At 34.4% G+C, this 23,630-nt stretch overlaps 3 protein-coding genes across 7 annotated transcripts; 1 reads left to right on the top strand and 2 right to left on the bottom strand.

Annotated features, from left to right (window-relative positions):
- The first annotated feature begins 367 nt into the window (after nt 1-367).
- LOC105788277 (probable WRKY transcription factor 29) lies at nt 368-1,754 on the top strand. Of its 2 annotated transcripts, none has more exons than XM_012615084.2 (3): nt 368-753; nt 847-963; nt 1,039-1,754. In XM_012615084.2, exons 1-3 carry the CDS (start codon nt 410-412, stop codon nt 1,415-1,417), a joined length of 840 nt encoding a protein of 279 aa, XP_012470538.1. In that variant the 5' UTR covers nt 368-409; the 3' UTR covers nt 1,418-1,754. The 2 variants fall into 2 exon arrangements, with proteins under 2 accessions (XP_012470538.1, XP_012470540.1); XM_012615086.2 differs by having other exon boundaries at nt 850-963.
- A 3,397-nt stretch (nt 1,755-5,151) lies between these two features.
- On the bottom strand, nt 5,152-14,167 carry LOC105788275 (uncharacterized). Of its 3 annotated transcripts, XM_012615078.2 has the most exons (10): nt 13,761-13,786; nt 13,418-13,523; nt 10,848-13,332; nt 10,657-10,760; nt 9,821-9,890; nt 8,125-8,934; nt 7,438-7,640; nt 6,366-6,489; nt 5,927-6,133; nt 5,152-5,726 (listed from the first exon to the last, which is right to left on the bottom strand). In XM_012615078.2, the coding sequence occupies exons 3-10, from the start codon at nt 13,185-13,187 to the stop codon at nt 5,589-5,591; spliced, it is 3,996 nt and encodes a 1,331-aa protein (XP_012470532.1). In that variant the 5' UTR covers nt 13,188-13,332; nt 13,418-13,523; nt 13,761-13,786; the 3' UTR covers nt 5,152-5,588. The 3 variants fall into 3 exon arrangements, with proteins under 3 accessions (XP_012470532.1, XP_012470531.1, XP_012470535.1); XM_012615077.2 differs by having other exon boundaries at nt 10,848-13,523; nt 13,761-14,163; XM_012615081.2 differs by lacking the exons at nt 5,152-5,726; nt 5,927-6,133; nt 6,366-6,489 and having other exon boundaries at nt 7,500-7,648; nt 10,848-13,523; nt 13,761-14,167.
- A 437-nt stretch (nt 14,168-14,604) lies between these two features.
- LOC105788276 (serine/threonine-protein phosphatase PP1) lies at nt 14,605-18,407 on the bottom strand. Of its 2 annotated transcripts, none has more exons than XM_012615082.2 (4): nt 18,054-18,403; nt 15,885-16,444; nt 15,426-15,638; nt 14,605-14,981 (listed from the first exon to the last, which is right to left on the bottom strand). In XM_012615082.2, exons 1-4 carry the CDS (start codon nt 18,229-18,231, stop codon nt 14,967-14,969), a joined length of 966 nt encoding a protein of 321 aa, XP_012470536.1. In that variant the 5' UTR covers nt 18,232-18,403; the 3' UTR covers nt 14,605-14,966. The 2 variants fall into 2 exon arrangements, 1 of the variants encoding a protein (XP_012470536.1); XR_008192892.1 differs by lacking the exon at nt 14,605-14,981 and adding an exon at nt 15,722-15,796 and having other exon boundaries at nt 15,581-15,638; nt 18,054-18,407.
- Between the last annotated feature and the right edge of the window lie 5,223 nt (nt 18,408-23,630).

Consider the following 23,630-nt stretch of genomic DNA (forward strand, 5'->3'; position numbering starts at 1 on the left):
TATTAGGAATCAAATTACATATTATTCTATCTACTAAAAATTAGACAAATTAATCACATACATTGGATCAAAGTTGACGAAATAACTAGATTAAAAAAATAAAACCATAATTAAAATTATTTACAGTTTAATCACCGACATCGTTTGATTATAGTATAACCATTGAAAGAAGCCACCGAAAAGGCCAATAACAGCAACCAGTTTGACTTTTCAAAAAAGTCAACTCAGTGGAAATGCAAAACCATATTTACATATATTGGCGCTTAATTTCAAGCAAAATAAAATATTTTAATAATAATAAGAATAAAAAATCTCCATCCTTGTTACCGATATATAGGCAAATGGCCCGTTTTAAAATTTCCTCTCATATCCTTGCTTTTCTTCATATATTGATGAGTTAATATTGTAAATGGAGAACTGGGATTTGCAAGCAGTTGTTGGAGGAAACAGCAGCAATGATCATCTCATTGCAAACCCAGAATTCAGTTTTGGTCCTTGGAGTTTTCAACAAGATGAAGATTTTATGAGTTTCCCTGAAATTTTTGAAACAAACCCTAAAGTTTTAGATGAGTTGGAGCAACTTTACAAGCCTTTTTACCCTGATCTGAATCCATTTTCCACTCAAACAATCATTACAAGTTCAATACCAGTCCCTTTACATGTTGATGAACCAGCAGAGAAACGAAAAAAGAAGCCATCTTTTACTGTTTCTCAATCTGATATTTCTGCTTCACCCAACCCTAGAAGATTCAGGTTCCTAAATTTATACTTATAGAAACCCTAAGTTTATTTCATATGTATATGTATATATTGAATTAAAACAATTAATCATATATATGTTTTCAGCAGGAAGAATCAGCAGAATAGAGTGGTAGAGCATGTAACTGCAGATGATCTTCCGTCGGATGTATGGGCTTGGAGAAAATATGGGCAAAAACCCATCAAAGGTTCACCATTTCCAAGGTAAAAACTCCAACTAAATAAGATTGTTGATGAGACTCCAAATCGTAACAAGCTTGTTTTGGTTTTTAAAAACAGGAGCTATTATAGGTGTAGTAGCTCAAAAGGGTGTTTGGCAAGGAAACAAGTGGAGCGTAGCTGTTCGGATCCTCGTGTTTTTATTATTACCTACACCGCTGAGCACTGTCATGGCCATCCGACTCGGCGAAGTTCGCTCACCGGAAGTACTAGAAGCAAACCGTTAACGGCAGCTAAAAGTATTGAAGCTCATGCAGAAGGTGAGACTGTGAAACAAGAGAGGATGAAAATGGAGGTTGAATTACATGGTGAACAAGAAGGGGGTAAAATTCTGAGCCCGGACTTATTGTTGAGTAATGATGAATTAATTCGAAGGTTAGAGGATTTTGATGAAGGTTTCTTTGTAGATCAATTTCCCCATTTCTCTCGTGAAATGTAATCCGTATAGAGCCATGAATCTTAATCCCAACCTCAAACTCCAAACAATTTAACTTGAATGATCCGAACACCAAATATCCTGAAAACGACCCCATCCGACAACCTTAATTGGTTGATGAGTATCATAGTCTCAGCCATGTAATAATGCATCAACTTGTAGTTCTATAAGAGGCAATGTCGTTTTAGCTTTTATAGCCTTTCGTTTTGCATTTTCAGTTTTATGTAATCCATCTTCTTCCAAGAAGTTTGCAAATATCATACTGAAATTAAATTAAATATACAGATAGATTTATAAAAAATAAAAAAAAAATCTTTTTTGGTTTTAACGTTGCACTAAATCAATGTGATTTATACAAATATTTATTATTATTATTTTTAATCTTTGTATTCATTTTACAATTTATGTTTGGGTTTCATAATTGTCCTTTTCAACTATGTTATCTACAAGTAGGAGCGACACTAGGGGGTGTGAGAGGGGCCCAGCACTCCTTAAAATGAGAAAATTTGATTTTTGACCCTTTACAATTTATAAAATTTTAAATTAGTATAAGATAAAATTGTACTTTCTCCCCAAATGACAATTTTGATTTAATCAGTTAATTGATTATAAACATATAGGCTATTAAAAAAAATGACATTTTAACGCAAAAATATATAATTTATTCCGGGCCCAAAAGAATTTTCTGGCTTTGCCCCTATCTCGTAGGTTCTCCTTTGAAAATACTCAACAATTATTAGTACAAAAAAATATATTATTGATGACAATAAATAAAATAATTAAATTATGTTACTGTAATTTTATTATGAATATATCATATTAATCTGAAGCCAACTTGTATTACTTGGAAATTTTTCTTCTTCTTTCACTTCAATGCCACCTAGCTAACTGTAACGAGAAACGTCAGCCAAAAATTAATTAATATAAAAAAAAGTGCTATAATTGAAGAAGATATTTCTTAATGACCATTACATAAAAATCTAATCTAATGGAATTGGCTAAGCTTTCATGTGTTTTATTTATATTTAAGTAAGCTCTTATTTTAAATGAAACTTTGGTTTATATTAAGAGTTTATTTAATTATAAATTAAAGATTAAAAGACATAAGGTAATAAGATTAATGTTTATTATTTACTTGTATATTTTTATTAAATTTCTTTTCTATCACTACAATAAGGAAAATGATTGCCATACAATTCAATATGGTCCCAAAGATAAATAGCACAAATATGCAATTATGATTATCTTTATTATAAAAGTTGGTTAGTTATATAATCTTAATTTTAATTAGGCTTTGGGTATTGATAATAAATCCAGCTGGCTTTGACTTGTTGCTTAAGATTAGGGTTGAAGTGGTCAAATAAAGATATATAATATTTTTCAACCACGTTTCGTGTGGATTTTGTTCCCCGTAAGCTTAAATAAAAACTAATTAAATCCCCATGACTGGGAATTTAAAGGGTTTCAACATATATAATATAATAAAAGGAAAATTAATCATCCAACAAACCTGCATTAACGTACGTTGCTTGTTGGGAAGAAGAGTAATCTGATTGGTAATTCAAATGGTATTTCATATTTGTTTTCCTTTCCATATCAATTTTTTTAAGAAAATGCAAAAAATAAAATTCAATTAAGCTTTAATATTAAATTCAGTATTCAATTAAGCCTCTACCGTTAATCATAATAATCAATTAAACCCTCCATTAACGCAATCGATGATACCATTTATGAAAGGGCTTAATTGATTATTTTAACTAGAGACTTAATTGGATGTTAATTTAATATATAAGCTTATAGTCTAATTATGCTCATAGTCTCTAAATTAAACCCAATTAATAATACCTATTTTTGTGTTTGGATATTTTTGCTAGTTGTAATTTTGTGCAACTTTTTTTCTTGTTTATATATTTATTGATGTTGTAGCAATTGATGCTTTGAGCAATTAATAATAATATTAAATATTTTATTCAAAAAATAGAGAAATTAAATTTTAAATGTGCAAAGAATAGACATAATTAGACTAAGGGTGAGTTTGGATGGGCGGTGCGTTTACCTGCGGTTAGTGTAAAAACAGCGGTGGCGGTGAGATAAGATACTGTAGCGATACTGTAGCTTGAGACAAAAAGTAAGCTAAACGCACCGCACCGCACCTAATCGCCCATCCAAACCCACCCTAAACTTGTATTACAATTTGAATCATGAAAACATAGGTTGCCATTATGGTCCACCTTAACTAATTGCTTTGCGATTTCAAAATTTTGAGAGTTTTTTCTTTAATATAAAGTGTTGAGGGGAAAATGAAGGAAGTTGAGGTGGCGGTGCACATGGTGGTTGCAAAGCATTGTAACCAAGGAATGGTGGTAAGCTAGGTCTGATTCTTGAGTAAGGGATTTGTAGGGAGAATAAGAAGATCCTCACTCCAAGTTGGAGTGTGATATTTATAGGTGTAACCTTAACTTGCGGCCTTGACATGTGTATAACACAAGTTCTATTACGGTCGGCCACTCGGGAGACGCTATAGCTTCTAAGTGGGTGATGATGAGATAAAAATAGACTAAACGAGGTTCATGTGTGACCTGTGTAAAGGAGGGCTTAACACTTGTTCTTGATAAGGTAGCCTTAAAAGTTTCCAGGTGTCTTACATATACACTCTTGAATTCTTGACTACGGAGAGGTACCGCCTTTGGCAAGAGCAAGGCGGGAAGGTGTAGTTAGAATGGCGAGGCTAAGAAAAACATGCCAAGGAAGTTTCAAGCTAATCAATGCTTGTCACTTGGACAACAATAGTGAAGTGTTGTTCCAACACCTAATCACCATTAAATGTGGTTTTCTAATTAATTAGAGACACCTCTTTTTTAATTCAAATTAAATTCACACGAGATCTACATTTGTACATAACACTCTCCATCACAGTCTACAACACGTGTGACCCATCCTTTGAGCTAAAGAAGTTCGACACCATAACCTCACCTTGTTATCTCAATTCACCAAAGGTGGTATCTCGCCAAAGTTAGGAATCTAATAACGCATATACAGGACGCCTAGATCTTCTAAAACCACCTTGCCAAGGACAAGTGTTGAGCCCTCCTTTGCATGGGTCACACATGAACCTCGCCTGGTCTATTTCTATCTCATCAACGCACATCTAAAAGCTAAAATGGCTCCCCAATGGCCGATCATGATGGATTCACACCGTGCACGTGTCAAGACTCCCAAGTTAAGAGAGACCACCCACACCTATAAATATCACATTCTAGCCTAGCTAGAGGATATTCTTCTTGACTACAACTCCCTTCTCCATATCTTACACAAGAACCGGACTTAGTTTGCCGCCATCCCTTGCTTACGACTCTCCGCATGTCACCATATGAATCACAACCTCTACTTCCCTCCTTTTCCCCTCAACATATAGAAAAAAGATATTTTTTGTACTTCAAAAATGGAAAAAAATTGTTTTGTTTTTCCCTCAGCTGAATTGCATAAAAGTAAATAAGAAACCATTTAAAAAAACAAACAAAAAAGCAGAGGGAAGTGTAGTGATTACAGTCGATATAAGTTTAATCAAGACATTTTTGCTCAAAATGATTCGTAAAAACTCAAATTCAATCATTAATAAATTAAGGCCGCACAGCTTAACCTATCACGCAAACCAAAATTTAGTATTCTAATGTTTGAATAGCTGTGAGCTTAATCAAAATTTTTAATTAATATTGGTAAATATCAAACACAAATAATTAAACTTAAAATTCAAACATGAAAATCAAGCATTACGATCCTAAATAGAGGATATGAGATATTTACAAGAATGTTTTGAATAAAAATATGATAATCTAGAACCCAATTATTTATTATATGTTTACTATTTCAATATTATTATCTAAATCCACGTCTAATTTAAATAGCAAAATCCTCGAAACCATCACGTAAATAAATTCTCAGCAATTCAGCAGCCTGTGTAATCGATAAATCATGCATCCTTTTCTAACCAAAATTGATTGTACTAACCAGTAATGCATTCAACGGCTCCCCGAAGAAGAATGCGCATGGACCTAATCAATCCGAAGATATATCGATCCTGCTAGACACAAATAAATAGATTGCATCCGATGTCAATGTTTTAGTCCAAGTTCGACTTTTAAAAGGAAACTAGTTCGTGCAGTTGCCGGCATTATTATAATGGAAAGCTGCCTATCTCAAGGCCATGCCTAGTCAGCAGTACTTTACGTTCGCCGACCCATTGGAGACGGTAAGAAAGATCAAGGTTATGAATCAAGAGTTTTAATTTATCTGAATAGCAAGCAGCAGCTTCCTGCAGAAAAAGAAACAGCAAATGGTGTTCAATTATGGAAGGAGCAAAGCAATCACTAGAGTATTAACTGTAAACAATACATGCAATGGTGTTGTAGCCTATAACGTGATCAGTTATCAGTTTCACCTTTCACAAAAGTACAGACACGGAGGTGAAACCAGTAATGATCCATTCTTTTACTCATAGGAAGAGATGATTACCTGTGAATGGGCTTCGGTATCATGTCCCAATACGCTTCCCATTATGCTAGATCTCGAAGTTTTAGGTGAGAATCCCTCTCCCGGAGGAACAAATATAACTTTGGTACACTGGACAGGATTAAGGTTCCGGCTCAGTTTCTCCCACCACACGGATCCCAAGGACCACCATCGGATCATCAGCCCATGTTCAGAGAAAGCTACCAACCCCTGCAAATGGTAGGGATATGTAAATGATTGTAAACGGAAACACATCATCATACTAGAGTTCAAACCCACTGTAAAATGATAACAATTGAGAAAAAGAAGCTGTCTGACTACGAAATATCATTTCAGCAATATTTTAACTTTTAAGAAAATACCAAGATACAACAACAGCATTAGTAACTAGTACAAGAACTGTAATTTCTGGCATTAGGGCAAATAGACTCATTAGATATACCTCTCCATCTGGTGAAAAGCTCAGAGCTGATATTACTGTAGTCACTGACATTTCGGGTGCTCGTAAAAGCAAACTTGGAAGTCCAGGAGGTCCACTTGCATCCAAAACTTTGATTTTTGTCGCACTACATAGAGAAACAAAACCTACTTCATTTCTAGTAGAACAAATATGAAAACTACCGGGGCTTCAAAAACATGTAGCAGTGAAGAAACTGGAAAGATAGCAATACAATAACAGTTAACCAACAAAACGAAAAATGAAGTACAGAATATTATTGTCACATAATCTCCTGAAAAGAATCACGAATAACAAGATATCATTGCCACGTAACCTCTGGGATGCTACAGATAGAATTCCTCACTAATAATTTTCCATTTAGAAGGAGAAATAAACAGATGTTTTTGGATCCCCTTCTTGCCTATAATGAAAGATAAAATCCCCCAAAAGCACCATTAGATTCTGATACATGAGAAAAAGTGGGGGAGATGTTTATGTATTAAACTTTGTTATTCGATGTGAACTAACAGGAATTTCCCAATGAATAAATCAGGGTAACTCAAAAATCATTACTCTTTGTTTTACCAGAGGGAAATTCAGGGCACGGGTTTTGGATTAATTCAGTTTTAAATTAGAAGATACCTGAAACTTAACTGGACAAGCTAACAGAAAGAAAATCAGACTGTATTGACTATTGAGAAAAGCAATAAGATTTCATGATATGAGTAATGCAAAACCGACATTCACACTACCAATCATCATGGATACATATTTAGATAAGGGATATCCAGTCATCAGTGCTCTGTTACTGCTAGCAACAATCTAGATAGAGATATCCAGCAACAACCTTAATATTCAGCTAATTATTATAGAAATAAATGACCATCCCATTTTCACATTAAGCTTCACTCCAATGCAAGTTTCTTCTTACAAGTCACAATAAACTAGGTAGAATGAAACCCTGTTGTAGAGGATTTATTCATATTTCATGTCAAATGGATGAAAGTTACCATATAATAATTTTTTACCTTAATTACAGCCTTCTTAATTCAAAATCTATTTTTGATCTTGTTACCTTTGCATGTCATACACCCGAATGCTAGCCCCGTTAATCTCCCCAATAGCATCACCAAAAGCCAACTTAGTGGAGCTTTCATTCATGGCTACCATTGGAAACACACGTATAACTTCCCTTAATGTTGTCATTGAACGTGGATGGCAAGTTTTGCGCATGACAGAGTTGCCAGGGTCCATAGTTTGTAGGATGAAGTTAATCACCTGTGAATCTGTCCAATATCAGAATAATTCATGATAACATTTGAAACAGAATAATAGTTCTGCAAAGTCTAATTTACTACCTAAGAAAGTAACTATGATTCTTAAGACCTGAGTATGGTGAATTTTTTATTTGCATAAATGTAATAAGGAAAACCTGAAGTGATTCAGATTTCCGTGAGAAGGAAATGTATGTTGACAGCCCATGAAGAAAATTAAACATATCCGAAAAAAGCAACATGTGCAAACAAAGAGATAAAAGCAAATGGAAGAAATAACCAAATTTCCATCGAAATACCTTGTGCAGTAAAGAATTAAAAAGTACATTATCATTCAAATTTAAGATAATATGTCAACCTAGAATAAATATCACAAAACTGATTATTAAATTTTTTTTCCTGTATCTATGACTTGATCTATTTTACTCAAATTAAAGCGAAGTTACTAGAATATGGACTGTTGCTCACTTGGAGCAGGTTATGCTAACCTTATCAAGGTACTGAACCAAACTTCTTGGGGAACTACGCACAACCCTAATGAGAGTTGCGAGAGATACTAGGTGGACAGGTGAATCAGATGCAGTAGACCAAATTTGGCTTTCTATTACAGTTAAAAACCCAAGAATATCAGCCACTGCTAGACTTGGAAGAAGGGTCCCAACTAATGTCTCACGGATCGATACTGGTACAGCTGGATTTTCACCAGCTGAGTTGGCTGAAGGACCACTTACACACTCAATTTGAAAGAATATGTCACTAATCAAACGTGGTATCTCAGTGCCAATGCATGCCTTCCATGTACTCTCCATTCCTTCTGCAAGTAGCTCTGCAGCAGTGGAGCTATATTTTTCATTCATTGCCATAACCAACTTCACCAATGGTTGAACAACCAGTGTGGCAAGACTTGGCTTCACAAGGCTAGGGTACCATATTACCAATGCTGCAGCAACAATGATGTGAGATGTCATAGCATCTTGACTTGTTCCCCCAACACAAGAAATCCAGTCTTGGATTTCATAAGATTCTAGCCATCCAAGCAGTTTAGCTTTCTCAACCTGAGAAGTCCCCTCTGTTTCCAACAAACATTCAGAACTCAGCCCAACTATAGTTTCTTCTTTTCTTGAAATTTCATTTTCGCTTTCTTCAATTCCAGTCAGAGATCTCAGAAGTTTTGCATGCTTAGTTGCTTGTTGACTACAGAGTGGGGCTGGAATAGCTCGTGATGCAGCACAATGAAATAAAGACCGTGCTGCCATACGTACATGTTCACTTTCATCTTGCCAAAAACTCACCAAAAGCTGTGAAGAAAATTAAAACAGACTGAATAAACACAGTGTTGCCTAAGACAGCAAACCAATGAATGAACTAAAAACCAGATCAACAATATCACCAACATAACCAACAACCTTCTGCTCTCAAGGAAAGAATTAAAGGCACTCACCATAATTATTAAAAGCTCAGAAAATAAAAGTAAAAGGTGGATAAACAATGAAAGTTTTGACAATTATTATTGGATTTATACTTGATGCACCAACATCAGTGAACAGTAGGTTGCCACATCATTAATGAGAAAATTAGAAGTTAGAAGCCCCTCTAATCGGGTAGACCAATTTGTAAGATTACTCAGTAATCACACCATCTTTTCCCTCTCTTTCTAGCTTTTTCTTATTTATTTTTTCCTAATATCTGTCAAATACTATGACACTCTAATCCAATCCCAAATTTCCACTCTCCAAGTCATCAAATAAAAAACCCAAAATCTTCTACCCAACCAATTGGTTTTGATTTCATGATTTTCTTTTTCTTTTTGCCCGGGAAAGGATGAGTTGAAGAATTTGTTATTTGTTTGTATGGATAAATTATTAGTTTCTAGGCTGCGTCTTGCTTGAGTGTGCTTGAAAGAATAAGTTATTGTACCAGAAACAAAGACTGGCGTGAGGCTGGTTCTGGAGAAGAAATAAAATATACTGGTAGAGAAAGTTAATTTGTGATTAGTGAGAAGGAACATATTGTTTACTCTAAAAATTAAAATTTATTGATATTTTTACATTTTAGGAATAAAATTTTTGAATTTTTGCACTTTCAACATGGCAACATATTGTTCACTGATAATGTATAAAATGCAATGATGCATCAAATATAAATCCATTATCAAAACACCAAATTATCAGCATGAGATGGGACCTGGAGTAAAGGAGGCTTTATGTCTGGATATTTGTCAGCGAAATTCCTAGTATAGAATGCAGCCAAGGCACTGCAAAGAATAGACACAATAAAGGCAAAATACTCAAGTACTGCCAATAAATGCAAATGGCTGTTAATAACAAATAATATACATAGGGGAAAATATTTTACAAGCTGGAAAAAATAAGTGCTCAATCAATTTGTTTCACTGTTAATCTATTAGAGGAAAGCAAATACTAATGAAATATATCAGCATTAATGCAACGGACACGTAAAACATCATGCAAATAACCAGAAGCCAGACATGCATGTCATTGAAGACTAACCCTATAGTCAGCAGTCCCACCTTCAAGATTGACCAAAATAAAGAGAGAGGTGAAACCAATCTTCAGTTCAACATAATTTTCGAAGATCTTGTGAACATAAAATGATTATCATTTCACAGAAGATGTAAGCACAGGATAAGTAATCACTTAAACAGAATGTATCCTGAACTAAAAAAAGGGAGAATCTATTTCCAGCAACATGCCCTTAAGTATGGTCAGAGTCGACAACACAGAAACCAACGTTGAAAAGATCACATTTCCATCCACAACTATAATAACTCCGAATCATAACATCAAATATCTGGTAAGGCTTGAGTTTCATATGTTACTTTATTTCTGTTAACAGCTTTACATTGATTAAACAAAGGAAAAGAAAAAAGGGAAATAAAAAAGGCTTTTTTGTTACAGGTCACCTAACAGGGCAAAGTAAATGGAGATTAGTCTATATGCCAATAAATAATAAAAGCAGGTTCATTCTGTGTGCTACTTTTGGAAGAACAAGTATGATACCTGCTGGCAGATGAACTTGGATGGGACAAGCTAATCATGTGTTGGGCAAGAGAAACCATTGTCAGTGACCTCATAGCACAAAACTCTGACGATGATTTCCAAAGCTGAAATGTTGATTAACAACTTAGGAGCGGTCGAAATAAGTCAAATAGATAAGAAGTGTCAATTTCAACACAATTCCTTCAAAATACCTCAAGACTTGATGTAAAACCAGGAAATGTCAGTGTCAAAGACCCTTTATCACCTTGCAAGCCAGAAGATACTATAAAACCATTTGGTCTTTTCAGCTTTATGTCAGCTATTAATAAGTCATCTAGACCACAATCCACATCCCATAAATGCAAAAAGGACAAACTAAATCGAACAAGATATTCTTCAAGTGACTTGATCCAGTCATGCTCTTCTATGGCATCTGTCGAACTCTGATCAGTATTAAAGCCATCATCCGAATTTAAATGACGGGGACTAAATGCCTCACTCAAATGTTCCTTTATATAGCTATTCTCTCGCCCATCACCATTCTTTGATATACGCTTGCGCTTCTGACAAGGATCAATCAATGCTGCAAGATCAAAACTCAGGGTAGCAATTCCAGGATATGGGCAAAAGCATTTAATGGGTTGCTTTCTAGTTCGAGAATCAAATGGTGCCTTTCCAGAATTCAGTTTACTATTATTTGCTAGCAAAGTACTAGACCCAGTCATTTTTGACAAAGAAACCCCACTTTCTGAACTATTTAACCTGTGCTGAGATAAGTTCCCATCCTCATGTATTGGAAGAAGTAATGATGAAACTGAGGTATTTCCACTCAGTGATGAACCAGAAATGGAAGTCACGCTAATTTCTTTGCAGAAATGATCAAACATCGAATGTGAAGCAGTCCCACGAAGGACCCTTTCTCTGGAGCCGGTCTTCACATCCCATATGTATAGAACATCAATGGCATCAGAAACTCTGGAATGGTGCCGGCAGAGACATGCAATATAACCTCTTGCACCATCCCAAACAAGTTTTGCAGGATAGTCAGGATGTCCAGGAAACATTCTCTCCACCCTTAATGTCTCAAGTGAAGTAAGAGCAACACAAGAGTCCTCTCCGACAGAGAGAAAGCAATCACTCCAAGGGCGTTCAGTTCGAGCAGGGGGTAGAATGATTTGGCGCACAGGACCAACATGTTGGTGCATGACTGTAACAAGATTACCAGAATCAAGATCCCATATACGAATAGTGCAATCCATGCTTCCAGAAACTAAAACCTGACTAAAACTCCATCCTTTTGCAGCACCCATCATCCGATGTGCTGCCAGACATAGTATAGCACCCGTATGCCCAGCAAAGTTTTGTTTGGATATATGAGAGTCTACCTCAAGGCGTGGACTTCCAGCTGGAGAATCAAGCCCCCTAAACAAATTGAACCACACAACTTGGATTTGACCACTAGAGAAGCCATATACAATCGCAGAAGGAGCATAAAGATTTTCAGAAATAACCATGGAAGAAGATACAGTTTGTCCCTTAGGGACAGAATAACAACTATCATCTACATGTATGCTATCGACAGTTTCTGAGACGGAAACAGAGCTCTGAATAGATGTTAATTTGGTATTGAATCCACCCAAAGATTCGCTTTTACGATCTAAACCAGCAGTCGGAGTCCAGCCAAGAAACGAAATGCCTTGTCCAAGCATTTTGCATTCATCAAAGAGTTTGCCACGATCACATCTCTGCTGAAGTGACCAGATTGTAACACGTGGTTTCCATTGAAATGAGTCTTCAATAGTGAAGCAAACTGATTCAACCCGAAGAAGTATTTGGCTCAAGTGGACAAAAGAAAAAGACAACCTTGCACCCAGGGGAAATGACGTGGCAGGGATTTCACAAAGAGGCTCATAATTGAATGTGTTATCTAAATATGATATTGCATACAAAACTGCAGATCCTCTATTATTCCACACTAAAAATATTTCAGATTCATGGGTTACACCAGTAATTTGTGCATTCCCATAATTTTTACTTTCAAGAAACATAGCCCCTACAACATGTGACTGACCATGATCATCTTCAACACAAAGGACATTGTTCATGAAAAGAATCACTCCTATTGTAATGGCACCGTCCAACAGCCTAAATATAGATCGATCTTTTAAAACAGTAGCAACAGTAGTCCTACACGTTGCAATTGACACTACTTGTCCAGCCTCAACAAGGCCATCTTCCCATGCCTCTATTTCTTGCTTAGAAGATTTCTGCAACCTAGTCTCACCCTCACTACCTTGATGAAAGTCCTTTGACAAAGGAACCAATTGTAGCTTACCAAAGGAGTCAGCCAAGAGTGAACAATGTATTTCTCCATCATCAACTGAAGAAACAACATCCATAAACTTCAAAGGCCCAATGGACAAATTCCCATGAAAAACGGTTTGTACAATAGTAAGAGTATACGTATCAACAATAACAACAGTACACTTAGGAGGCTTCCTGTTCTGAGATTCTTTATCCATTGAAATCTCACCCCCTTCGGCAGATTCCATCAACTGGTGGTCAGTTAAATGTGCAGCATCAATAAAGCAACAGCCTACACAAGCATATCTTGGATTCCAAGGCAATGTACGAATAATCGATGGGCTGCCCACCCAAGGTGGCAGTTTTCTTCTACGCCTGCAGTGGCCACTACTTCTGCTCCAGACGCACAACATACTGTCAGTACAAGCACTTAGTAAGGCACCCCCATTATCAAAGCTAGAGTTGAAAGCAACATTACTTGAATAGTCCATGCTTTGTTCTCCAGATACTACAATGGGACAGCAAATGGCGAGATCAGCTATTGGTGCAGCATGACCGCACAACATAGCAATTGGTCGAATTTCCTGAATATGATACAAATTTCGACCATCAGTCTAAATTCAACAATCTAAACTATACCCTAGCAAAACCCAGATTTGCTACCGAGCAAATGCATATATAATATCAAATTGAAGCTCTCTGGTCATTCAATTGCATAACACAAATATAATAAGCTAATTATTCTTAATAAGAAGAAGAGAACCCGAATCTTTTAGTTATATTGTTTTCCTAAATTGAATCGAGTAAAGTTAGTTGGTTACCGAGTGGGAATCTGAATTGGAGAGGTTCCACCAGAGGATGGAGCCATCGGATCCGCCGGTGTAGAGAGTCGGAGGGTGGTTGAGAGCGGCTGTGGCTGTGACACGGTGGACCGGAGGCGTGCCTGACCATATACACGCCACGGATCGGCACTTCATGGCCTATGTAGTAGCTCTGCCTTCAAATGTGTTGAAGGCTGCGTTTTTATTACAAATTCGATGCGCAAGTGTCTATATTTTGGACCCAGATACCACTATATACATTTTTGCTTATTTCTTTGTTCTGGGCATGAATCTTTTCGAATGAACTTTTTACTGGTACCACTACCACTCTCTCTCTATTCATCAGTACTTCATAATTTTGCCAGAGTTTTGAGAATCTTCTACTTACTTAGTTAGCAAAATGAAAAGAAAAAGGTTGATCTAATTATATATTTTTCAGGATTTCTTTTTTAAGTTTTACCAGGACAGGACCGGTCCAATTAAAGTTGAACCAATAAACCGATATAAACCAACAATTGAATAGGACCTTTTTAATTATTTTTATTTTTATGTAATTTTTAATAATTTATTTAAACAAAGTTCCAAATACAACCCACATAACATCGAAAGTAAGAGCCAATTGTAAATCTTGGTTCCCTATTTTATCCAAGCTATCAGTATTTAAGATTTACGATGTTATCAAACTCTCATAAATTTTGCCTTTGTGAAAGCGCATTGCATTGTATCATGGATGGTTCTGATTTTAAAGCCGCTGAAGTGCCTGAAACTACTTCAGGCTTTTGTTCATAGGTTACCAAAATCTCAATGTTAAAGCATAAAACGGCCGAGAGCCATAGCCACCAAGTTCATAATTTTTTTTCTTTCCATTTGACTTGGAAGGGTACTACCCCAACCACAACAGAAGCTGAAAACAGTTACGATACGAAATGATATTTCGTTACCTACAAGAATTAAAAATCAACATACTGGAATTAGAATCCGGTTTTACATATGATAAGAAAAACCAAGTTCCGGCTGGTAACCGAGCTCCATAGCTCTTCTCCTATGTCATTCCAGCAACTTTACCTTCCAATTTCCTTCCTTTTGCATCCAACAATAGTCCAGCCAGCCATCACAGTTTCATTCAACAAAACACCATCATTAAGTAGATACAAGAACGACCCTATTGGTCTATTGGTCATCCAACATTGAACTTTACGGTCTTACTCAGCGCTTCCCACCCTGAAAGAAGATAAAAAAAGGGCACAAATTGGTTTAGTGCCAGAAAAATAAAACGAAACACTCTGATAAAAACAGCTGAAAATGGACAATCTAACTAAAGCTGCACTTCCATCACTAAGTAAAAAAGAAGTGAAACCAGGGAAGGGGCTGTTCAGAAAGGCGCTGAGTCGTTGACAAAGCAGGAATCAATGTCAAAGGAAATTTTGATAGTAAATGGTTGAACCTCTCTCTCTCTCTGTGGCATATTTCTACATGGGTCCTATGTCCATTTGGTAATAACTGATCCATTGACCAGAAACAGTAGGACGCAGTTATACATTTATCTGGTGACTCAAGCTTTATACCTGATTATCGATAAATATTATAGGACGGAATTGCTTACCTTTATACATATATTCCTTGGTGATTCAATTTATCAATTCATGATGACTAATAGTTTCCTACCTTGTGAGGTGGGGTTCCTGGTCTGAATGTGTTGTTGCCAAATCCACCCTTTCCTTTCTTCTCTAAAGATTTAAGAATCTGAAACGAACATGTTAAACTATCATCCACACTCATCATAGCACCTGCATTATCGAATTCCCCGCAGTAGTTTGGAGCAGAGAATATGGTCACCAACTGTCGCTTTGCAAAGAACTCATAGCCATCTTCTACAACCTAAACGAAGCATAAAAACATAAAATTTAAAAGACAATAAAGAATACAAACATTAATTACTAGAATTTAGTCAGTCTGCCCACATTGTTATACTGGCAGTAACACGAAGGTTCCAGGAACCCTAAACTCTTCATTTTTCACAAGTTTCCCACGAGTTCCTAATATACCATCAAGTCATGCAAATTTAGCAAAATAAATAAATAAAACAAAACAAAACGAAGTTAAGGTCAATACGGATAACAATACCTGGTGAGCTCGGCAAATGAGATCAAGGTCATGTTTCTTAAGGAATTCAGAAACTATGTCAGCCCCAAATGTATATGAAACTCCCCTATCATTCTCTCCCCAGCCATCAAGATCTTTATCAGGATCAGCCCAAAGAAGGTCACAGAGAAGGCCCTGATCTGGCACATCAACAGGGCGAGAAATGCTACGGATCTGATCCAATGTTTTCAAGTCAGGAGATAATCCACCATGCATGCAAAGGATCTTCTCATCAATTAGAGCAGCAACAGGGAGGCAATTAAAGCATTCTGTAAACAACTTCCAGACACGAACATTAAACCTTCTTTTGCACTCATCATAGAAACCATATATACGGTTAATTGATGCACATTCATGGTTGCCTCTAAGGAGAAAAAAATTCTCTTTGTATTTGATTTTGTATGCTAGGAGAAGGCAAATTGTTTCAATGCTCTGCTTGCCACGATCAACATAGTCACCTAGGAATAAATAGTTTGCTGTAGGCGGATATCCTCCGTACTCAAACAAGCGTAGAAGATCAGAAAATTGACCGTGAACATCTCCTGCCAAAATAGTATGAAAGTAAACGCAGAATTATTACATTCCCAATTTGTTAAAACTTAAAAAACCTACAGAAATTAAAATTATATTATTTATATGGGAAAAAAAAAATGCACACCAAGCTCGTTTGATGAAGATCAAGTTAATGCGGTAGTGAATGAAAGATAAATTCAAATTAGAGAAGTCCAAGCCCCTAGAATTACCAAGCAGACCTAACTGACTGAAATAAAAGACCTTGAAATTATTGAGCATGTGATCCTATATACAAACCAAAATGAGAAAAAAACACACAGAGCTATCGTTCAAGGCACAACAGCTTCTGCAAAACTCTAATGACACTTTAAGGCCCACTAAAACCATCACAAACTCCGATGAACCCTTTTGACATATGATGTACAGATGGAAGCAAAATTATTACACATCCCACCCCCCAAACACATACAAACAAAAAATACTAAGTGTTGAAGTAAAAAGAATAGGAAAAAAGGGACCAAGTCCATCTTTACGGAAAGGAACAAATATACAAACAGAATGCAGCTCTAAAATCTTATTTTAAGTTCAGCCAGACACGAAAACATTCTGTGCTCCATGCCCCACATCTAAGGGTTAACATAATGCTAGCAAATGCAGAACCTTCATACGATAGCAGTAGTCTTGTTAGAAAATGTTTCTCATAGTATGAAAGTTCTCACTTTCCCTTGATAAATGCTTTTATTATTTTCCACCACGTAGGGGAATATAATTTATTTAACTTCCGAATAGCACAAAATGCCAACAACTTTCCAAATTGAGACCCTTGTCATAGAAAAGTTGTCCCATGTCCACCGGACTGCATCTATCAAAGCACAATAACAAAAATCAAGATCATAAGCACACTAAATAATAACTAATACGCCCAAAACTTTAGAAAGGCTAAAGTATCATCTCATTATGGCATATGCATAATGCATGTTACATACAACTAGCTACAACAGTTTAGCCAAGTAGTGCGTGCAGTAAATATATCTTTACACAAAATTCACCTATCAATGATACTACTGCTTCCCTAACAACGACCTAGAGTTGTATTACTAAGATATCAGATTACATTTTACTCAAAATCTGTACATAAATAACAGCCAAAATTACATTGGAAAAGCCGGTGCTACCAAATAAAGAATTGGCATAATCTTCTAGGACTGCAAAGACTTACCTGCTGACAAACCAATCATGCATCTAGGATCCTTTATCCCCCAATAACGCATTATCAAATGCCAATGACAATTCACTTGACAGTCTAACCCCAAAACCCTTTAGTCCACTTTGACTGCTCTTCACAATCTTCCTAACTCTTTGCTTTTTAATCAAAAAGCATCTTTTATAATTAACAATTTCATCTCAATAATTCTATAACAATCAGGAGCAACAAATTTTGGGTATAAATTAGCAAATTCTTACATCCATAGATATTCAAGATTGACACATTCAATGACTAAAATAAACCAAACGAACGTAAAAAGAAAGTAACCAAAATACCCCAAAATAAAGCAACAATCAATTGTGTAAATTTACATCAGCCAGGTTTACATGACAGAAGGAGGAAAATAAGGCCTTTAAATTGTTAGTTTTTACCACAAATCTTGATAGGGGCTTCAAGCTCGAGAAGATTAGGCTGACTAAGAAAGCACTCTTTGGAGGCAGCACAAAGCTGCTTTATCTCAGCCTCCGTCAACTGAACTTGCTTTGTACTCCTCCCATTCTTCGTCCCTAGCAGCCTCCTTATGATATTATCAAGCAAATTCTCGTCCATCTAAAAGAAACCCTAAAACAACAAAGACCCTTTTCTCTCAAACTGGACCAGAAAACAATAGATTATCTTTATTCTTAAGCTGGGTTTCGTTAGTTTCTTTCAGCGTTACTGGCATTCATAGAGCAGCAGTGAATTGTGGGTTTTTTAAGAAATGAGGGGACAGATTTTGTGCAAGTCCTTTTAGAACTCCTTTTATATCCCCTTTATTTTTGCTTAAAAGATAAAATTTTTTTGGGTAAAATACACTGATGTTCACTTAATTATTCGTAGATTTGTAATTTGGTCATTCAATTAATCAATTATAAAAAGTTATAATTTGGTCACTCAACTATTTGAAATTGATGACTTAAATTACACCTCTGTTAACCGTTAAGTCACTATCCCTCAAATATAGTGTTAGTCACCCAATTATTAATAAGTTTTTATTTTGGTCATCTAACTATAAAAAATTACAAAATGATTATGGTTCCTAATAGTAAGGCTTCAAGTTATCTTTAAAATGGTTTTTGAATCACCTAATTTTGTGGTCTGAATCATAACTTCTACTAAGTGCTTTAACCAAATTTTTGAGTGATTATGGTGCTTAAATCGTAAAGCTTCAAATTATCATTGAAATAATTTTTGAATAACCTAAGTTCTTGGTATGTATTCAGAGATATAGTCATTTTCATAGAGCACCGCAATTTTCTAAAGAAAGCTTAAGATTAATCATTGGGTTTTATAAAGATAACTTCAACTAGACTTTTCAATACCCTGTGACCACCTTTTGGGGTGATTCTTGTACCTAGATCGTATATCTTCGAGTCCTCTTCTGTAATTCCTCAAAATTTTCGATAAGGCATTTGGCACTATTATGGGACTAAAATTAGTGAAATTTTGAGAAAATTTAAAAAATGAGATAGTTGGAGAATTTCTATGAAAGTAAAATCGATATTAAAGATGGAAACCAATAAAAAAATTTTGGATGTGGAAATATGGAAAAAGATTAAACTGAAAATTCTCAAAATTTAGAGGATAAAAGTGCAAATTTGACTAAATGAGAAAGGTGAATTATTATTGATTATTTGGTATGAGAATAAATTTGAATATGTTTTGGTGTAAAAAAACTCACTTTTGGCAACAACTGGAAAAGAATTGAAAATATAGGGACTAAATTGTAACTTTTTTATTTTTATCGATAGAGGGTAATGCAATTTTAACATTGCAATGACATATATTAAATTTTAATGTGATTTATGGTATTTGAGTTTGTGAAAAAAGTGAAATAAGATGTAACAATTCGATTTTCGGTGGTGTCGAAAATGGTGATTCTGGAATTTCGTTTTCTGATGATTCCTTAAATATTATTAATTAATATTTACTCGTTAATTGGATATTAGTTAAGGGACAAGTATAACGATCCTAAAGTCAACGGTATTGAAAAATGATGTATTAGGACTTCGTTTTCGTAAATCAAGCTTGTAAAAATATTTACAGAGTTACTGTATAAGTGAATTGAAATTTAGATAGATAATTTTTCAAATTAGTGACTAAATAAGGTAAAAAGCCTAATTCGTAAAAATTGTAAAAGCTAATCACTATTGATTTTATTTGTTAAAAGGGATAAATATCATTAAACAAATTATTTAAATGATAAATAAGCCATTATAAAGATAGATGGATGGTTGATGGTGTCTTTTGCTAATAATGGTTATTAAAATTTTTATTAAGTAATTATTAAGATATGTTAAAATGATAAAAACAAATAAAATTAAAACATCATCATCTTTTATCATCTTCCACCAGCGAAAATCGCAAGAAAAAGAAACAAAAACTCCATTTTTGGAGCTTCAACAATCAACCTTGCATGGTAAGGTTTCGGGAATTCGTTTCTAGTAAATTTTATATTTTTGAGATTGTTGTCACTTGATTTAGCTAACATGTATGTTATTTTTCAAAACTGTTAGAGTTTTTAAATGCTTCCATCAATGAATTCTTGAAGCTTTTGATGTTAATTTCTTAGATTTCGAGCTTAGAAATGAAAAAGGAATAGTTTATAAAGTTTAAATGCTAGTTTTTTAACATAAGGACTAAAGTGTAAATATTTTAAAATTATTATGAAATTTATATAATTATAGATATTAGAGTGTTGTAGAAGGATGAAAATTGAAATCGATTGAAAAATGAAGTTCAATTGTGAAAGTTATAGTCTTTTTAGTTTTAGGGATTAAATTGAATAAAATACAAAACTTTAGGAAACATTCAAAATTGAATTAAAATTTTATAAGCATATAATAGATCGATATTAAGTATTTGGGATTGATAATTGAAATGAATTATTAGTATAGATTGGGATTTGGACCTAACTGTAGATAATCGTAGAAAAGGTAAATTAGTATATTTGTCCTCGACGTTTTGTTAATTGCTAATTTTGTCGTGTAAGTTAATATGAAACTTATTTTATGAATTCAATCTATGTTTGTATTATATTATTTTGCTTTTTGGTTTGAATTGTTTTATAAATATTGTCTTTTGGCATCAAAAGGACTAAATCGTAAATATGTAACAAAAGAATAATATGTATAGATACATGATTTTGATTGAATGTGAAATTGCTATGTTATTGTATCGTATGTATACGGTGATGTTACAAGGTATAAATGTTTAAAGATTGCTACCCAAAATATATATAAAAAAAGAGTGTGCTCTACATGTGGTTTGAAATTATATAGAAATAGATATGATGTATTGGATGATATCTACAAGATGATATTACACATTTTAAATGTATATGAATTGCTATTTGAAGTATGATAAGTATGTATATGGCTACATATATTGAATTAGTATGAATTCGTTAATAGGCTTGTGTAAACTTAGTAGATGATTTAAATATGAATGTCATGCCATTAGAGTTCAAAAGATATTGCGTGTTGGTCAGGGATTTCTTTATCGATAGCTGAGATCTAGTATGTGTTGCAAATTCTCGATGGCTTGAGTGAGCAGCATCGAATAAAGTAAGCATAGCAATCCCGACCTCTAGCTTTTGAGAGCAAACCCAAATGATACAGACTAGGTACTAGTTCAGGATTTAGTTATCGATGGCTGAGATCTGGTAGTTGTTGCGGATTGTTGATAGCTTTAGTGAGCAACATCGAATAACACTTATATGAGAAATCCTGACCTACAACTTGTGTAAGTAAACCCAAGTTATATAGTTTATATGTTAATGCTCGTGTGAGCAATCCCAATCCTGAGCATCTGAAATTAATTTACTATAGTTCTCCAGACAAAAATGTTAAATTAAATAGAAAGGTAATCATCGTAAATATTGAATGAGATTTCAAGGTAAAGTTTTACGATTAGTATGTTTAATAGCAGACGATGGAATGGTATGGTATAATGATGTATGGAATGAATTCGATGTTCATGGTTTGATATGGAACTAACCAATTGGTTTGTTGTGTGAATTTGCATAAGGATGTCAAGGGAAATTTCATGCTTGTATCTTTGTAATTTCAATTGCTTAATTATTTAATGTTTAGGTTAGTTAAGTTTATTTCCATACAGACTTACTAAGCATTAGTATGCTTACCATTGTTTTGTTTTTTCTTCTTTATATATCGTCGATTGTGTTCGGTTCGATTGGATCACACCAGAGCTCACACTACCCGTTCTACGATTTGGTAGACTTTTTCCATTTTGGCTCGATTATACGTGGCATGTACATAGTTGTCATTGTGTATATATGTTGTTTTCAAGATTTGTTGCTTTGATCTCTTTATGATATTTGATATTGGGATGAATGTAAATTATATGTATGAAAGTGTGTGGTTGATGCTTTGTTCATGTTATACTTGATGGGTTAAATGACATTTTGATGTGGAAAAGGTATGATGAATATGTTGTATTGAATGCAAAAGGGTACGTATAGGTTGTTTTAGCCTATTTTGGCATTGTTTTAGCCTATTTTGGCATGAACCAAAATAGAACTTTGAATTGATTATGTGAGGTGTCATTGAATATCATATTGGTTTAAATGTTTAAAAGGATGATGTATGATATGTGATAGCATAATTATTGGATGTTTTGAATAGGTTTTATTCATGCTAAATGCATTAAGCAGATGTCTTGTAAGGTTAGGTTGAAACAAGTACTAAATAACCTATTTTTGCACCACACGGTTTGACCATATGCATGTGTCCCACACAGGCTGGTGACATGGCCGTGTGGCCACTGGAAAAAGGAAATCTTTGGACCCACATGGTTTCTAAATGTTACACGACCATGTGTCACTGCACACGGGCTAGTAACACGATTGTACGACCATTAGAGGAAAATTTTGTTTTTATTCCACACGATCATAGGGAGTTACATGTCCTAGGCACACAGTCGTGTGAACCCTTTTTGCAAAAATTTTTGTTATTTTTGAAAAAGTTTCAGATTGATTTTTAATCATTCTCGAGTCAACTTAAGAGTTTTTTTAAGCTTGATTGAGACTCGGTGTAACATCCCGTTTTCAGTGAAATCAGAACAGTGGTTTCGAGACCACAAATTCGATTCAGAAAGGATAATTTATTTTAATATTATTGCATGGTTTGCATTATGATAGGAATAATGTATGAAAATTTCGTTAAGAAAATTTTATCGATTACATGTTTAATTAGGAGAAAAGGACCAAATTACATAAAATGTAAAAGTTGAGTTTTACTAGCTATAAGTATCAAATAGCTATAGAATTCAAAATCTAAGGTCCTAATTAGACTTATTAGTGGGGTTATTAGATAAGGATGATTAGTCATTCATGGAAATTTAATTAATGAAAGGGATGAAATTGAAAGAAAAGATGAAAAGATGATAAATTAATAAAATAAGAAAAATATCATTATTTTCATCATCTTTCCCAAATTATTTCCATGGAAACCCTAGCTAAGAGAAAATCATTCAAGCAAGCTATTTTCGCTTAATTGGGTAAGTAATCTTGTCCCATTTTTAGTAATTTTTATGTTTTCGAGATCGTAATAATTTAATCTAGCCATCTCAAGGATTAATTTGTAAACTTATCAAAGTACTAGGGTTTTTCCATGAATGAATATAGATGAATTATGAAATTAATGATAGAAAATGAAAGGTTGTTGATAGATAAACAACTTTTGTAAAGTGAGTTTTGATGAAATTGTGATTTAGTGACTAAATTGTAAAGTTGTAAAATTCATGAAAAGTTATAAAATTTATGAAATACATGGGCTGTAAATATTATATGTAAAAATTAGCTAGGCTTGGAATAAGGATTAAATTGCATGAATTTCATTTTCCGAGCGTAGGGATGAAATTATCATTAATTAAAAGTATAGAGGCAAAATGGTAATTTTGCCTAGGATGTGAATTGAATATGAATTGTATTACATTGAGTTAAATTT

This window comes from Gossypium raimondii, chromosome 2 (assembly GCF_025698545.1).
Source record: "Gossypium raimondii isolate GPD5lz chromosome 2, ASM2569854v1, whole genome shotgun sequence".
NCBI lineage: Eukaryota > Viridiplantae > Streptophyta > Magnoliopsida > Malvales > Malvaceae > Gossypium > Gossypium raimondii.